The sequence below is a fragment of the Ammospiza caudacuta genome, chromosome 2 (genome assembly GCF_027887145.1).
Source record: "Ammospiza caudacuta isolate bAmmCau1 chromosome 2, bAmmCau1.pri, whole genome shotgun sequence".
Classification (NCBI taxonomy): domain Eukaryota; kingdom Metazoa; phylum Chordata; class Aves; order Passeriformes; family Passerellidae; genus Ammospiza; species Ammospiza caudacuta.
The window spans coordinates 80,106,579-80,125,483 of NC_080594.1; the positions used below are offsets into that span (position 1 = coordinate 80,106,579).

Consider the following 18,905-nt stretch of genomic DNA (forward strand, 5'->3'; position numbering starts at 1 on the left):
TTGTGAACTCAGAGCTGCATAGATCTTAACATTAATCGAGCAATGTCACTACAAAACTGCCATGGTGGAGCTTATATTCAGGCTTTCCATGTTTCGTACTCTGGATTTTCCAGGTGAATACATCCCAATGGAAATTTTAAAAATAATAAAAAACTTTATTTCCCTTGAGCTTTAGTGTATTCACTTGGAAATTATATTTCACAAGAGGCCACAGTCTGATTTATTAACTTTGGCAGCAGGTAAATTCACAAACCAAGAGCTATGTGTGTCAGTACTTGTAAGTGATCAGAAATTAAGGATTAGTCAGCATATTACAACTCTATTGTAGGACAATGAGGAGAGAACTTCACTGTAACTATGTCCCATTTCTATGTTTTATATGCACCAAACATATCTTCCAGTAGAGGGTGCAAAATTAATCTCCAGCAATACAAAAGCACTACGTTCCTGCCAGCCTGTATTTGTGAATGACAAAACCTTTTCAGGTTGTAAATATCTCCATTTGTAAATATGGGATTTGACATTAAAATATCTGACAGTAAAAAATCTCATCCCATGACATTTGGAATATAGATGACTCCATAAGAATCTGCCCATTTTGCTTCCTTTTACAGTTAATTAGATGTATTAGGCACTCAGGGACACAGTTCTCCCATTTCACCCTGTATTTATCATCTGAGTAGCTCTGCAGACTCCTTTGACTATGGTGCATGGAGCTCTGGTCACTAGTCCAGATGTGGACATCTGTGCTTTGGCCATCTGAGTTAAACAGAATCCCACTTCTTGCATTTGCCAGGAAATGCTCTACAATGACAGCGTGGAACAAGGCTACCTATAACGTGTTTATTGCCAAACACCACTTGTCATATTGCATCATATTCACTTCAAATGTAAATGAACTTGTGGCAAGGTCTGGTTACTTTGTGGGGCTACCATCAGTGCTGCAATACAGAGCAGAATGAAGGCTCATTTGCAGAGGCATTGAAGTAGTCTTGGCTGGCAAGGAAAGGGAGAGGAAGAGAGTTGTCACTGTGGTTAGACCACATTATTAGTGACGGCAGCTGTCACACAGATCAATAACTCTCTTTATTCAAGTGTCATCAATCCCTGTTACCACTTCACATGGCCTTAGCCAGTGATCTTTAAACTTCACAGACCAGTGGATCTTGAGGAAGGGTTTGAAAGCCTGAAGTAAATCCTTCATGCTAAGTTTTCCTCATCACTGTTCACATGAAAATGAGCAAGCATGGATCATTATTCAAAATAATGACTCATTTCAAAGATACAAATGCTGTGGAGATTGTATCACCTCCACTGGATATGATACAATCTTCAAACATAATTCTTCTGTGATTTCTGCACTCCCAAGGAGTTTCTTTCAAAGAAGCTCAAAGACATAACCCTGACCCTTAAGCATACATGAAACAGTCATGACACAAAAACTCTTCAGTTAAGGTGTCTCTGCATGCTCAGGTGCAAAGCCATTGTCACATTTCTAGACATAGTTCAGGCGAATGGGGAGGTAACACAGCGTGCCCCCTGTGGTCTCAGAAGACAAAAGTGGGCAAAATTTTGCATTTCTCTGCAGTCTCTGGTCTGAAAATTGCTTCCTAGGCACAAAGGCATCTCACCCTCGCTCCCAGCAGGCAGGGATAGCTACTGTAGTAATATTGTCTTAATTTAAGAAGCAACAAGGGTCTAAAAAAATGCATGAGCATACTAATACAAAAGGCAAGGTCAACACTTACCACCACCATTTACAGATCCTATCTGACATGGGCATGAGAAAGTGGTTTAGGAGCTGGAGAAACAGCACTCACAGATGCTTAACACCTTCAATAAAATACTCCAATATTAAGGAAGTAAATCCCTCTCTGATTTACCTCTTGTCGTGTTGATCCTTCACTGCTATAACAACAACAGCAACAACAATAATAATAATAATAATAGTAATAAAAACTGCCAGGATGAGCTCATAATCATAGAATCAAAGAATCAGAGACTATTCTGAGTTGGAAGGGACCCATCAGGATCATCAATTCCAACTCCTGACCCTGCGTAGCACCATCCCCAAGAGTCACACTTGTGCCTGAGAGCATTGTCCAAATACTTCTTGAGCTCTGTCAGGCTGGTGCTGAGACCACTGCCCTGGGGAGCTGTTCCAGTGCCCAAACACCCTCTGGGTGAAGAACATTTCCTGATATCCAGCCTCAACCTCCCCTGACTCTGCATCATGCCATTCCCTTGGGTCCTGTCTCTGGTCATGAGAGAGAAGAGATCATTACCTGCCCCTCCACTTCCCCTTGTGAAGAAAGTACTACTGGCAGTTAGTTTTTTATGTGAACCATTTAGGGAGCTGGTCATGAGCAGACATAATTTAAATAAGACTGCAAGTCTCTGGATGTGCAGTGTGGAAATAATTGTGTGAACCAATGCCTGGCTGTTCTGAAGGGAGACACAAGGCAGAGCTCATTGACATGACCTGGCAATTTCATCCTTCTAATAGAAAATCTGGCAAGCTCTACTGATGAGTGCAAATTACTCCAAAATTAATTGCATGAGATGGTGATTATACAGGGCCACCATCATAACTCTGGGTATTCCCAAGCTTGCAAACATTTGGGGACAATAGAGCCAAGTCACTGAAGGTGATGGAACACTAAAGTGAAAAGTATTGTGTTGCAACAGTACAGAGCATGCCCACAGAAGTGCCAAACAGTATTCTCAGTGCTCATCTGAGGATCGGGAACAGCTTAAGATGGCTTATCTCACCAGGCATGACTGCAGCCATACAAGAAAAAAACTGAAATCAGCATCAAATGCTGGAAGTTATCAGGGAAAAAACCTCAGAAACACCTCTCAGTTCAGTATTACTGCTGCTCTGTCAAAAACAAATGGACATGACTCAAGTACTTTACTTCCCTATTGCAAAAAAGCTCAGCAGTTGCACAAACAAACAATCACAGAATGTCATCCTTTGTTGTAAACTGCTGTTTGAATGGAGCTGAGGAACGATAGTGACCTGAGATTCACAACCAGCTCATTTGGGAACTCTTCTGTCATGGATTACACACTAAAGCAAGTTCTAAACCCAGACAGTATAAAAGAAAAAGAAAAAGGAATGAAAAGCAAAATCTTAATGAAACTATTGTCCTGGTGGGCATTTTTAGTCCTGCAAAACAAAGCTACAAAGGAATTACAAAGGAAATACCTCTCTGTTTTGTAACTAAATCTAGATAATTCCTGATAAGGCTAATGAACAGCTGTAATTATTACATGCCCATCCCACTTCTAGTAATGAATTATCCTAAGGATACATGGGTAGTGTGCAGTAGTATGTAAGAATATCAATTGCAGAAGAAATTCTGTGGGTAAAGAGAGGCCCTGACATAGACACCATTTGTAGTGCCCTATAATGGATTTCTGTAAGGAAAGGGAGAAGAACATTTTCATCTGCTAAGGGGAGGGATGGTATGTGTGCTGGGTTGTTTCAGTCTCCTCTATTTATCCTAAACCATTAGTTCTCTCTTGTTGTTTTATGAATTGGTTTCATCAGTTTGTAATGGTAATGCTTACTTATGGAGATGTGTATGTGTTTAATGTCATTAAGAAAACATGTGGTTGATGGGGTTGTTGCCAAATAATTTTTCTCCAATATTTAGGAAATAATAGTTTTGATAAGACCCTGATCTCTACTGAGACATAGTATAAGGCAGGGATATATAAAATTATTTGTATCACATCCTTTCAATATAAATTAATAAATATGCATATGAGTGTTCTAACACTCATAGAGTGAGAGATCTTCTTTGTGAAAGATCAGTGGTTGGTATTTCAGCCTTCTTGAAAACCTGCAGAGCAAATTCTGCTCCCAGGGGTGTGCATCCTAGACTAATGGCTTTATTTTATTTACTTGTCCATATTAATATATTCAATGATGCCTGTGCCACATAAAGGACTTGCGATAATTTCTTGGCATGATGAGTTTGTGGCATAAATCATTCCCCTAGGCACAGTGACAAGCTTTGATGTACTCAAGAGAAGGCTTCTTTCACTGAGTTCAAAGTTCAGAAGTTCAAAGGCACTTCTGATTAGAAATTAACCTAACACTTTCCAAATGAGAAGGGAATGACCTATTCCACGCCTGAAGAGCTTGGCAGGAGCCATTCCCACAAGCCAACAGACCACCAGCGTGCCGAGAAATGTCTCACAGAAGAGAGGCTGAGTTCAGGGGCAGCACCGACAGGAGACTGGCCTCTTACAGTCCTGCCTTGAAACAACAGACCCCTTTGTCTTCTCTAAGCCTTGTTTGGAGAGCAAGCCTGCAACACAAGCTGTTACATGCCTTATTTACAGTGCTCTGCATCCTCCAACCACATGGTAGATACTGATCTGAATATCCAGAAGGATGCCCACCCTTGGGACACCACACCAGTCCCAGGGAGTTCAAGCAAATCTAACCTTCCTGTCTTTTCTTGTGTGGCATGGAAACCTCTAAGCTGACACACAGAGGCAGCAGGTTAATCACTGAAATGCAGCTGGGCAAGGAGCCTCTCAGCTGACAGGCATGCATCCAAGGATGCTGCTGTTCCCTGCCAAAAGCCAGGAAACACATTGGCACTTGTGAGGTTCTTGGGGCAACTGGGCAGCTTCTGCCTGCACAAGACACTCACTGTGGGAGCCACTGCTGGAGATGTGAGAGGGGCAGAGAGATGAGGGCTCCAAACCCAAGATGCCTATCTGCTGAGGCACTCATGCTGTGATTCACTGGGATGAGAACAGACAGCCAATGTGCACAAGTTAGGTGGAAGGCCTTGAAGAACCCAGGACAATATTGGGCTGCTGGAATGGGTGAGCAGAGGCTGCTCAGTCAGCTCTCCAGGCATGAGATTTGCTGGAAAAACACAAGAATTAACTTCTGTTGAACACAGGGGAGGATTGCTTTCCCTTTGATTTAACTGTGTTTTTTCATTTCTGTACCTTAAACTCAGTCCTCAAAACCCATCATATCTTCCATTTCTCTGGTCACCCTGCACAGAGCAGGGGAGTTACCCGTGCCTTAGGCTGGTAACCTGCAGCCATCATTCCCACAGAAGTGGTGGATTGACATAGAGGGAGCCTGCAGGCAGGAGAAAGGCACTTGTGCTTTTGGTCATGCTTAAGCCATCCTCAGTCTGCAGAAATGTGCAGCACTGGGGCTTGTGCTGCCAGAGCTGGAGAACAGTTGTTTCGGAGGTGGGTAAAACCTTCTGCAAAGAATGAGCAGGCAAAGGGCTGGGAGCAACCTCCAGGGCATACACCTGCTCAACGAGGATCCCAGCCTGAGCTTAGATCCTGTTTGGGATGGGAGGAAAATTGAGAATTGTTCAGGCATGTGATCCCAAAATCAATATTTTCACAGCTCAGGGCATGTGACGTGTCACTGGAAGGTGCCTGGTGAGGACAATGGCTGGCACAGAGCTGCAGCTCCACATGGCTCCAGTCACCGAGCAGCCTGCACACAGGCATCTGTGAGCTGCTGCCTACAGCCCGTGCCCCCACATTTCCTTTACAGGCAGGAAAATTCCTCACATAAAACCTCACACTTTCCAGAGATGTCCTGGATTTAATGGGACTGGAGGGGATAGGGTGGGATTTCTGGCTGGCAATAGAATTTCATGCATTTTTATGTTTGCATCTCATTCTAAAGCACAGAACTTCACACTAACAGTATATTCAGAGATTGCACAAACACTTCCTCCAGCTAAATTATAACGTTTGTGTCCAGTTCTCTAGTGGATGCAGTAAGCCTGTAGCTTTTGCATGCCATGCCCTAACTCTCTCTTACAAAATCAGGTTTTTCTTGTATGTATTTAGAAAAGTTAACAGTTCCCAGAATACCACATGAACAAAATGCTCTGGGCCATCTTTCCAAATAAATCCTTAATCCTCAGACATCACTGAAAGTAATTTTTGTCAATAGTGCGCAATCCAGTAGAAAAACAAAGAGCAGTCATTAAAGAAAATCAAACACACTGGTGTCTCCAATCTCAATGTTTGGCATCCACTGGCATTTTGATTTTGCTGTTATTTGTCAAGCAATTTACAATCAAAATCCACTGTTTTGTCATCCAGAGACTTCTGAAACATGAATTTGCTGTTGAAAGATTTTCTGATTCCTGTCCACATAAAATAACTACAGCAAACATGAGAAAAGAAAAGGAAACTGAACTTTGCCAGAGCTAGAACCAAGTAAAGAGATTTCTGCATTATCCCATTGTCTCCCACTATACAACTTTTTCGAAAATAAAAAGTGCCGTGCAATATTTAAATATATTATTAATATAATACCACCAAAATCAGAAACATGGTCAGTTTGCCACCTTAAAACTGCAACTTTAGTCAAAACTGTTTAAGAATTCTCCTTTTCTAAAAGACAAAATGCATTTCTGATATGAAAAAAAGACATTTGACATAGTTTTAATAATGAGTGTTCAAAAGTGATTCTGCCCTACTTCACCTAAAGTGAATTAAAAAGCTGCAATGAGGACATTAATGAGCCACTGAAATAAACAATCATCTGAGAAAAGACACTTGAACAAAGAGGAAAACAAAGAGGAAAACAGAAGAAAAACTCACAGTGCATACCTGGATCTCTATTACCAGTGGAAGAGGCTTTATTTCTTTGCAAGGGCAATGGCAAGGTAGAGCTACTGCCATGTAATGGAAGAAAAATACTTTCCGTATGGGACCATGAAAGCATTAACATAACAGGCAAAGCACATTATGTCCTGCCCTTGGCAAATGTCTTGCTGGCTACTCTGGACTGTGACCCAGCAAAAATAAGCAGTCCAAATGAATTTTCTCCTAGGTAATATACTGCTTCATTTACTACAAGCAGTAGTGGACTGTTTCCTCAAGAGTCAGCATGGAGGCTGGCCAAACGCTGCACTGAAGAAATGGGAAAAACATGGTGCTGCACACAGATTGCACACAAAAATGAGCTGAAGTTTTGCTTGGTACACTAAAAAACTTCCAATTTCATTTGATCCAGCCAATTTTTGAGTAGGTGGTGCTTTCAGTAGATGGGAAGATGAGGGAACTTGATCATGTCCCCCAGCACAAACACATTGACATTGACACCTGTGTTTTAAGATCTTTCTTTTCTCCTCATATCTCATTACTGCCACTTTTATTTGTGATTTCTTAAGCTCAGAAAATTTAGATTAGATTTTAAATCTGTCCTCTTTATCCAAGAGCCTCTACACCTGGAGGCAACCCCCACCTTTCACTGGAGGGTTTTACCCACTTCTCTTTGAAATGCACACACCACGTCAGAAACCAAATCAATCCAGAAGGATCAAAAGGAGCAGTATTGGTGATGGATCAAATGCACACTAATCACAACGGGTTTATTGATTTTTGAATCTATCACATATTATTTCCTTATTCCCTTTGTTTCTGAATTGCTTGAGCATGCTGATCTAAGACAGATTTTAACTCTGTTTTGTCACCGTGACCTTTTTTGATCCCAGTCTGTTTGCTCTGAAATTAATTACACTGCAGAAGCTGCTTTGCTCCAGGTTGTGGTTTTCAGGTTCTCAGTTAAATTAAATCTTTCTATGCCACAAGCTGGGACAATTGGTGCTTGGCAAACAGTGGGGCCAGGGACAGCAAACCACAGCACCCACCCTCTTCATGGCACAACCATTCCCTGAGTAAAAAAGGAGCCTCTGTGGGAGCTGAGGTGATGAACCAGAGGAAGGCATGTGGAAGAGCTTCCTTGGAGAGAGGGATGCTGGTGGGGAGGTTTAAGGCAGAAACTCACCTTCTCCTCTCTCCCCTTCCTTCAAATTGGAAACTGGGACAAATGCATGGCGAGGGCCAGGCTACACTTAAGCAGGGCTAAGTAAAGTGCACAATGTAAGTTATCACCTCGCTCATGCTCTGCTGCAGCTTATTTCTGCTCCTCCAGGGCCCTTGCCAGTCACCTCACATCTCCTCAACCACCCTCTCCAGTTGCTGCCACCCCCTGTCAGCTGAAGCACACACTGAACATCTTTGCTCCTGCATCCACGTGGGAAATGAGTCCCCCTTTTCCAGGAGCTCATCTCTTCTTTTCATCCCTGCTCTGCTGTCTCAGGAAGGGTATTACACTGCCAGAGCTAAAGGTCTCTGTGTCACATGTTTCTCTTGGGGTTTTCTCTAGCATGTCCTGAGGCATCCTACAAAAATAAATAAAAAAGAGGATGACTATGGAAAATTTCCCTATGTGTAAACAGCTGAAAAAGTAGTTAAATGCACTGTTGTTATGAACTGAAATGCACCTATCTGTGAAAAGAAGATTCCAGCATGTGTGCTAAATAACAGGGTAGCAGGAACCACATGGAATCATGTTCTGGGCATAACATATAATCTGTGATCATTAGTGCACCTGGGTGCCACTTAGAGCTATAATAAGTCAAATGCAGCCCAGTGCTCCTCCATCTGCTCCAGCGAGGTAACAAAATCACAGGGTAATAAAGTCAGGTTAGGAGGGACCTGCAGGGGTCATCTAGTCCAAAACACACCTGATCAGATGGGCTTGTTCAGGGCCATGACCAGTCAAGTCTTGAGCACCTCCAAGGAGGGAGTTGTGCCTCTGGCAGCCCAATCACAGTGCTTGACCATCCTCCTGGAAACTGATTTATTCCTAATACCTAAAGGGTATTTCCCACCTTCCAACTCGTGCCCCTTGTCCTGTTGCTGTGCTCCCCACAGAAGGTCAGCTCCTGCTTCTGCATGTCCTCTGTCTGGGAGCTATCCTGGTGCCTGTAAAAAATTACAAACTCCTCATGCCCAGAACTACCAGGTGCTCAGGAAACAGCAGAAACCAGCTGTGGCACACGAGGGCAGAGGACATGCTCAGTGTCCTGTGTTCCCACTGCAGGGACACTGATATCCAAACACTGTCCTGATGCTCAGACATGGTCAGGATTCAACTTCTTGGTCTTTATGGCTCACTGGCAAGAATCACTTCTGAACCCCAGCTGCTCTGGAAAACCATTTGCCTGCCATCTCAGTTAAATCCTTTTAAATTCCATTAGTTACAATATTCTTTTGTTTTAAAAACTTTCTAAAATTTTGCAAACTTTCTAAATTGCATTACATAGGGCCACATGTTCTTAAAATCTATCTGGAGGTTTCCTGCCTTTCTACAGCAACCTGTCTGTGCTTAGCAAAACTTAATTTGATGTGGCGGCCACTTCTGACAGACAAGAGCTGCACCTGTGCTGTTGGCCAGGAGGAATGCACCTCCAGGAAAGTAGGAGATGCACTCCTTCACATTTCCTGCTAAGTTTGTTAAACAGGTTATATCTATTTTTAAAAGATTGTATTACAAACTTTCAGGGAACAACACAGGCTTTTCTCAACAAAATTAAGGCAAGAGAAAGAAAGAAAGAAGAAAGAAAGAAAGAAAGAAAGAAAGAAAGAAAGAAAGAAAGAAAGAAAGAAAGAAAGAAAGAAAGAAAGAAAGAAAGAAAGAAAGAAAGAAAGAAAGAAAGAAAGAAAGAAAGAAAGAAAGAAAGAAAGAAAGAAAGAAAGAAAGAAAGAAAGAAAGAAAGAAAGAAAGAAAGAAAGAAAGAAAGAAAGAAAGAAAGAAAGAAAGAAAGAAAGAAAGAAAGAAAGAAAGAAAGAAAGAAAGAAAGAAAGAAAGAAAGAAAGAAAGAAAGAAAGAAAGAAAGAAAGAAAGAAAGAAAGAAAGAAAGAAAGAAAGAAAGAAAGAAAGAAAGAAAGAAAGAAAGAAAGAAAGAAAGAAAGAAAGAAAGAAAGAAAGAAAGAAAGAAAGAAAGAAAGAAAGAAAGAAAGAAAGAAAGAAAGAAAGAAAGCCTTAATCGCAGTGTCAAGAAACAAAGTTGGTAATGTCCGAAGGCACTGAACAGAGAGGGGAAAGTTTATGGCTTGCGGAATGCAATTTTTCACTCCTTTAAAATGCTCTGGATTGTCAGTTCCTATTAATTTTTTACTTTTTGTTATGTAATATATGAACTGCATAGCTAAATATCATTCTTGTTCTGGCAGTTTACAAAAGACATGCAGTAATTAATTTAATTCCTTTTTCCACCACTTAAGAAAAACAACGATAGCACCCCCAGTAAGGACTGGAGATTATTAACTGATGTTCCCAATCTGATGGATTTTTTTTTTTTGCAAACATTCTTTTGTTTGCTCTCTTCTGAGGAAGAGGATCTGGCTGCTCATTTTTTAGGCAGCACTTTGTGCTGCACAATACAGAGCACCATGCAAGCTCCTCACTTACTGTTGTGTTAATCTCCTCTAATGTACATGGCAGTTTGGGGTGCTCTCCCCAGATCTAGCACTGTCAACAGACCCAGGTGATGACACTCTTATTCTCATGTCTGCCTTACTTTTTCAATATTTAGACTCTCAGGAAAACCCTAGCAGACAAGGAAGCTGTCCTTCAGCTGAAGAAAATAAAGTTGGGACTTTTTGCTTTTGCACAAGTGCTCTAGGCACCCTGGAAATCATAACATGGCAAAGCCAGGAAAGAGTCTCAAATTGCCCAACCTATGCATGGTAAAATTACAAGAAAAATTACTCTGGGACAAAGGCATGACGACCCTAGCCTGCTTATCCTGGCTGCAGAACAAATGCTGTTGTCGTCCAGTGTTTAACTTATGAGGCAATGATTGCTTGTAATTTTGAGCCTGCAAGAGCTAAAATAATATCCTGTATTTCAGACTTGAGAGCACAACTGTCTCTGAAGGGTTTTTCTGTAGATGGCAATATAATAAAAAGTTTGTACATTATGAAAATTCAACTATTTCCTTATATCCCAGCTTGATTTGTAAAATGTATGTAGTTCAAAAACCTCAGTAGCCTGGGGTTGGTCTCTGCTGACTGGAACCCAGCCAATGTTATTCCAATCTACAAGAAGGATGTGAGGGAAGGCCCAGGGAACTACAGACTTGTTAGTCTAACTTCAGTTCCTGGAAAAGTTGCAGAGAAGATCACACTGGGTACTGTCAGAAGGCATTTAAAGAACAATGCAATCCCCAGGCACAGTCAACACAGGCTCACAAAGGGAAAATCCTGTTTAACTAATTTCATATCCTTCTATTATAAGCTCACCCACCTGGTGGATGAAGGGAAGATGGGGCATGGAGTTTTTCTGGATTTAAGTCAGGGATTTCATACTGTCCCTTACAGCATCCTTCTGTACAAGTTGTCCAGCTGTGGGATTAATGGATTCATGGTGTGCTGGCTGAAGAACAAAGTCCAAAGGGTTGTAGTGGGGTTACATCTGGATGGTCAATGGTCACCAGTGGCGTTGCTCACACCTCATTCCTGGGGGCCAGATCTGTCCAATATCAGCAATCTGGATGCAGGACTTGAACACACCATTAGCTGATGACACCAGCCCAGGAGGTGCTGTTGGCACTCTTGGGGGACAAAAGGTTTTGCAGAGTGATCTCAATACATTGGAGCATTGGGCAATGATTAATGGGGTTAAATGTAACAAGTCCATATGCTGGTTTCTGTACCTAGGACAGGGTGGGAATAAGTATAAACTGGGAGAGGAGCAGCTGGAGAGGGATCTGGGGGTGCTGGTCAGCAGCAGGATCAGTGTGAGTCAGCCAAGTGTCCTGGCAGCCAGGAGGGCAAACCCCTTCCTGGGGTGCATAAAACAGAGCATCACCAGCCTGTCAAGGGAGGGGATCATCCCTTCCTCTTCAACACTGGTGCAGCCTCACCCTGAGTGCTGTGTGCAGTGCTAGGTCCACAACTTAAGATGGATGTTGAGGTCTTTGAATGCATCAATAGGAGGACAGCAGCTGGTGAGAGGCTGGAAATCATGTCCTGTGAGGAGTGGCTGAGTGCTCTGGGCTTGTCTTATTTGGAGAAAAGGAGGCTGAGGGGTGATCTCATTGCTCTTTGCAGCTTACTGAGGGGGGGAAGTTGAAGATGATCTCTTCTCTGGAATCCAGCAATAGGATGCATAGGAATGGTTCAAAGCTGTGCCATGGAAGGTTCAGACTGGACATTAGGAAAAACATTTCTTTACTGAGAGCATGGTCAAACCCTGGAAGAGGCTCCCTAGAGAGGTGGTTGGTGCCCCAAACCTGTCAGTGTTTACGAGGTATTTGGACAAACCTTTAGTAGCACGCTTTGACTTTGGGTCAGTTCTGAAGTGTCAGGCAGCTGGACTAGATGATCATCACAGGTCCCTTCCAAATGAAATAGCCTATTCTAAACACTACTATTTTTCCCCTAAATGCCACTTTTACACCCAAGAGTCAATGAAACTTGCCACAAAAAATGAACCACAAGGGTTGATTTTCTTAAAAGAAGACATGAGCACCTTTTCTTAAGTCCAGGGGAGTAAACCCAGTCCCCAGTCCAAGGGAATAAACCCCATACTCCTCAAATGACCCAGCAAAAAAAGTGCTGTTGTATTGACATGATCAGCTTATGAAGAGAAGAAAACAGAAATCAGTCCCACAGCAGCCTGAGGAACTTTCAAAAACTTCCCAAGTCATAAATTGTCCCAAAACACAGGAACAAAAAAAAAACAAACTCAAAAAAGCAATCCAACAAAAGAAAAACCAAAACAAAGGCCAAGTCTTTTGCTCTACTACATAAAGTATAAATAGCTAAGAAAGCCAAGTAAGCAAATCCAATGCCAGAGTTATGGTAGCAGGAAGACAGAGGTAGAAGAGAGATACAGAAATGTCTTCATATGGATGTTAAAGCTCCTACCACATCAACAGGCCACAGTATCCTGGAAAACTGGAAGATACATGAGTTAAGCTGATAATAAAGGGACTTGCAGTTGCACAAGAGAAAGAAGCTGAAGAAAAAGGGGAGAAAGACAGCCTCCCAGATGAATGTTTTCCAATGTCTTATCCTTACAGATTCCAGCCAGCATGAAGAAAATGTCACCATGGAAGAGTAACTTCTTGCAACTTCCCTCACTCTTCAGCCTGGGGGAACCCTCAGCTGTGCACTATGTCATTTTGGGTTTATATCACCAAAGCTGAGATCAGAAGTCTTGCTCTGAGAGCAACGTCTTGCTCTGATTTTAGATGAGAAAGATGGTAACAACTGGACTAGTAACATAAAACATCCTCAGAAGCAACAGTATCAGGGGATGAAAGGAGGAGCCTTTCCCTGAAGCCAAAACAAGTTTGGTTCTCCTGTACACTCAGGCCACTTTACAACATTCTGGATAAAACAGGGCTTACAAGGGAATGAACGTATAAATTAGCCCTGCTTGAAGGGTCCTTATGGGCAGGCAGACAGTGGGTTTGAAGCTGAAATATTTTCATTTGTCCTAAGCCACCTGCATGGGCTCAGCCTGAAGTCCCTGGCAGCAGGCAGGTGGCCCTCAGGGAGGTGTGGATCCACGCTGCACATGGCAGCCAAGTCTGGCTCTGTTGAAAGCAGCGTGGTCTGGGACAGCACAGATGGTTGTTGGACACCACAGCCAGAGGCCACGGCAGCTTCAGCAGGACTGCCCACCCTCAGCAGGGACACTCACCAGCCTCCACTCCTGCTGGCCCTCTGGGGAGCAGTGCCTCTGCTCTTCAGGAAAACCCTCCTCCTCTCCTTCCCAGACTCGGCAGCTCAGACTTAGGCCTAGAGCTGTTCTGGCTGTGTTCATGTCCTGTCCTTCAATACTCACTCCAGCCTTCTGGTTATTGCATGACAGCACACCCAAAAATTCTGATGTCCCCTGGCCAAAATTTGCCCAAATGCTGCTCCCTGGATTCACCAAGCAAAGCAGTGTTATCAACAAAACAATAGGTGAGCTTCCCATGTCAAGAAACACAGTGACCCAAGTTTGGACTCGAGTCTCCTACCTCAGACTTGATTAGATCCTAGTTGATTGCTTGGATTGATCTACGTTACCAGGACCAACATAATTCCAGACTGCAAGATCTCAAAGCACTAATACTGGGGGAAATATTGAAAAAATCTTTTTTTCCTTTTTCCTTTCTGCTGCCATGACCTACAATAACTAGATCATAATATCATGGAGATGGGACTTGGATCTACAGTCATCCCAGTGTTCCAAAGTGAGCTCTGACTACAGCCTGACATCACGGAGGAGGCTTCTTCAGGCCTTCTTCAGGACCCTGTTTCTTTTTCCTCCCGGGGAGAGAGGAAGGCATCTTGGCACAGAGGGTGAATGGAGCTGCAGCATGCCCCATGCCCAATGCTGCTGTGCAAACAAGCCTCCTGCCTGCTTTTCCCAGTCCTTCTTCCCTGCCAATGGAGGGAAGTGAGTCACCTGAAAGTCAGAGGGTACCAAGGAGGCAGAGAGCAGGCAGAGAGCTACTGCGTCACTAAATGCGTCTGTGGACCCCCTTTTATCCTGCTGGAGCATTGACTGATCAACAAACACCCTGTTCCCACTGAGCTCTGACACACATCCAAAGGTACACCCAACTCTGAGATTTTTCTCCTTTTCCTTTTTTTTTTTTTTTTTTTAATATATGTCTGTAAGGCGATTACATCCGGGTTTGTGTCCACACGGCAAAACCAAAGAGCATTCATCAGAAGAATAATGATGCAAATATGGCTTCTTATCCTCCAGTGATTGCCCATCTGGCAAAAAGGTTTAGAAAATGTAACAATAGTTTTGACATAAATAGGAGGAAAGTAAAGACCGGCAGTGTACTTTCCACATCAATGGCAAATACACTACTGATGTGGAAAGTAAACAGCTTCAAACGAGGAGAAACCACTGAGGATAATGCTCCACCTGTGAGCCGCAGGCTCGAATGCCACTGCATGAAAACGGAGGTAGAAAATCCCAAGTTCATCCCCTCACATTGCTATAACACGTATCAAACGCTGTATCACCTGTGGCTGGATAATATCAGGGGCCAGCTGAAATTCAGAGGATTAAAAAACCCTATTATGCGTTTCAAAAGCTTTTGCCCCGTAGGAATATGGAGTGCTCACGGTCGGCACACCCGGATTGTCCAAGTATTCCTCGAAGCCACCTTTCTGGCGAGGCGCTTTGTGGGGAGGATGGCGCGGGGTCACAGGGAGAGAGGCGCAAACCCGCAGCTGTGAAGGAGATGCTGAGGACGCCCCTGTCCCGCCGCTGCCATCCCCTCGCGACCCCGCACGGGCACCTGCGGAGGAAGGGGGATCCAACCCCGCATTACAGATCCGCTGTTTGCTTTCGGGTCTGGTTCACTGGGCCAGCCCGGGGAGCGTCCCGCCGGCCGTGCGGGCTCCGCTCCGCGCACCCCGGGGCGACGCCGGGCCCGGGCGGGGCGGGGCCGGTCCGGGGCGATGCCGGGAGCCGCCGGTGCTCATTGGGCTGCGCGGCCGCCCCCGCCCCGCCCCGCCCGGCTCGGCCCGGCCCGGCTCGGCTCCGCTCCGCCCGCCGCCGCCGGGATCCGCCGCGGCTCCCGCCGATGCTGCCGGGCCCATGGCGAGCACGTCGGCGGAGATCATCGCCTTCCTGCTGACCATCTCGGGATGGGTGCTGGTGTCCTCCACGCTGCCCACCGACTACTGGAAGGTGTCCACCATCGATGGCACGGTCATCACCACCGCCACCTTTTGGGCCAACCTCTGGAAGACCTGCGTGACCGACTCCACCGGCGTCTCCAACTGCAAGGACTTCCCATCCATGCTGGCGCTGGACGGTCAGGCTCCCGCTGCCCCCACCCCGATGCCACCTCCGGTGTCCCTGTACCCTCGGCCGGAGCTCCGGGGCCGCTCCGGGGCCGGGCTCGGCGGGGCGGGCGGGCGGGGACGGCGGGGACCCGGACCAGGCGGCTCCCCCGCGGTTCGTGGGCAGGTGCCCCCGTGTCCCCAGGCAGGTGGCAGCGGGCTGCCTGTGCACACCTGTGCAAGTGGGGTTTTTTGCCCCAAAAACCCATTAGCTGAGATTATATTTGGTGCCCGAGTGTCCGGTTTGGCCTCTCGTACTGTCACTACCTGCCTTTTTTCCCCATCAGAAAAGTGTGTGTGTGGATTTAACACAAGAATGCAGGCAGATTTTTCTTGCCGATTTATTTCCCGACTGTCGTGACATTCCTCTTTTTTATGGTTTTGCCAGCCGTGCAACGGTCGGTGGAGAAGAACAAGCCTTGGCATCGTTTTGTTTTAATTAATGTTCCTCTGCTGGTTTTGCTAAGTGGTTATTAACTCAGGTATAATTGCTTCATTGATAAATGACAGTGTGAAAGCTCGGGGCAGTCAGGGATGCGAAGGTATGCAGAAGGGATGCATAGCTTTGCTCAGCTTTAGGGCAGTGCTATTTTGAAGCAAAGCTAAGAGTTTTGCTATAGGGCTTGAAACCAAAGATTGAGTTGGTGTTGCATTTCTTCCCTCATTAAGGGGAAACATTTTTGCCCTTTCAGGAAGCTGTACTGGGAAACTGGTTCACTGCAGGAAATCTTTAGAACTAAACTTTTAGTTGATAAATCCACACTAACCGTGGCTGGTAGAAACAGGAGAAGTGTGTCTGACATCAGTTTGTGGTTTCAGAAGTGGCTGTAAAGAAAGGGAGGAAAGGCTTCCAAAAATATGGCACCTTTCCTAAGTTTTTATAGTTATAAATGAATGCAAAATGCAGTGTTTCAGTGGCTTTGATAGTGACAAAAGATCATGCCTATTGTCCACAGTCTGGCAAGACATTCCCTTTGCACTGGAATTTGAGCAGGTATTTTGGTGTAAAAGCTCTGTTTAAGAGGAAAGGAAGGTCTGTTAATCTAATCACTGACAGAGATTGATACTAATTGTAACAGGGAATAATACAAACATGACGTTAGTACCAATATCAGAAACCCTTTAACCTCTGTATGTAGAAAAGGCTGAAAGAGGCCGAGATACCAAAAGGAGGTAACACAGGCAGCCCTCAAGCACCACCACTGCAGGATGCTTCCCTCGGGGGCAGAAGGGCCGTTCCCAGACTTTATTTTGACCCAGCCCTGTGGCAGCAGAGGAATTTGCCAGTTCCTCTGAAGGGACAGGAGAGCTGGCTGGCCTCCACTGACATCAGTCACTCTGTGGCCTGTGTAATTTCCAGGACTGGGCAAGGAGCAGGGGTCTCTGCAGGCAGGCATGGAGTGATCGGTGGTGCGAAACCTTTTGGATCTCTTGAACCTATTGTTTAGCCATTCTTTTAGGTCTGGGCGAATCTGATTTTAAAGTAAGAAAAGCATAGTTACAAAGTATGAAGAATTTGGAACATTGAAATTTTCAAAAAGAATACAACACTTGACAGCAAGATCCTTTCCCTCCTTTCCCCCAAATGCTTGTGCACTGAAACCTTGTGTGTTGGGTAGAGTGTTCCACTTGGCCAAAGAATGAGTTTCTGAGGTGCATTGTGCACAGTGAAGGAGCCACCAGCTCATTTCAGACAGAAGTGAATCTGAAATGCACGTCCCAGTCCCAGTCCTTCTGGTCAGGTTGTTTTTCAGTAGTAGAAAGTTCTTGGCTTCAGTGTTTCTCAACAGCATCTTTAAATGCTGTGGGGGCAGATTCTGGTACCCAGGCACAACGTGAATGAAAGGCAGGCTGGAGGGAGAGTGATGTACCACCACCCTCCCTGCCCCAGCACAGACCAGGCAAGCTGGGTGGGGTCAGAGGGGCAGCCACTGCAGTCAGGGGTGCTCTCAGGAGCTAGTGTTGCCCAGACTCCCTTCCTCGTGGTTTCAGGCTCTGCAGGGAGCCTGTCAGCAGCTGACTGTGGGTGTGTATGTCCCCTCTTCACCCTAACCCTTCCCCCGTGGGGAGTGCATTCAGGGCTGCAGTGTGTCACTCGTGGCTTAAAGAATTTGTGTCTCAACGAGTAGACAAGTCTGCCTCAGCCTTTGTCTAGCCTCTTCCTTCCCTCCTCTTCCCCTTTGCCCAGACTTACATGCCCAAGGTGGATCCCATTCCCTGTGACTGGGAATATGGGAACTTCCTGACTCCATCCTCAGGTGGGGGACTCAGAGTACACAAACAGGGCAGATCTCATTGCTGTTCTCAGGGACGTGTTTGTGAGCTGAAACAATAACCCTGTAAAGATATATGTAGTGACAATATGTTGCTCTCCTCAAAATGGTCCAGCATGACTGGAAAATTCCTAAAAATATTTCTGCTGTCCTAGGGAAATATGGCTCAGCTCCACTCCTTCATAACAGAGATGGAGAGCATCTGCCTCTCAGAGCAGTTCCTCTTCTACAGAAATATTTTTTTGGTCAAATTGGAAACCTCTAAGTAAGCTGGACTTCTTATCTTGAGAGACTGCTCAGGTCTTCCAGGGGATCAGAGGCAAAGTGAGGGGGAGAGAAATCGGTGTGACCATGCTTTGAGGAACCTGGTCTATGTGAGGTGTCCCTGCCCATGGCAGGGGGTAGGAACCACATTACCTCTGAGCTCCCTCTCTACCCAAACCTCAATGACTCTGTGATTCTATGCCAAAGGCTGGAGTTCTCCTGTGGAGTGCAGGAGAAGTCCTTCCTTCTTCAGAAGCAGTGTCATAGTTCAGGTCAGGGGTGCTCAGGAGATTGTTCCTCTTCACCCTTGTTTTGGTTTCTGTCATGGAGTGGGCCTGGACTGTCCTGCCCAGCTTGCTGTGGGATGGCACAGCAGACCATCATGGCTTTCAGGCCATCACTCCATACGAGTGGCTTCCAGAGAAAATTGCTTGTGGTCCCCTTCCACCTTTATGCATTCCTATAGAAGAAGCCAATTTGGCCAGCCCTCATTAAGTGCTGAGCCCTACATTCTTTACGCAAGCAAAAATGCTCTTCCTGTCTGTGGGGCTTAAAGTCATTTTGGGTTTACTTTTTGTGCCATTGGTCATAGGTGGAAATTTACTGATGAAACCACCTCCCCCAAAAGAGGACATATCAGTTTCCATGTTTCCTACAGTGGATCTGATGACCTTTTGCAAGAACAGAGCT

The 18,905-nt window shown here is 45.0% G+C and overlaps 1 protein-coding gene across 2 annotated transcripts in view; it reads left to right on the forward strand.

Moving 5' to 3' along the window:
* The window catches only part of CLDN10 (claudin 10), a 55,403-nt gene that overhangs the window by 26,166 nt on the left and 10,332 nt on the right, over positions 1-18,905 (forward strand). Inside the window, exon 1 of one of the 2 annotated variants that reach the window (XM_058821756.1) lies at positions 15,431-15,650. The exons of the other annotated variant lie outside the window; for it this stretch is intronic. Coding sequence (XP_058677739.1) covers positions 15,431-15,650 — 220 coding nt within the window. Of the gene's footprint in view, positions 1-15,430; positions 15,651-18,905 lie in introns of those variants that run through there. 2 annotated transcript variants of the gene reach the window in all.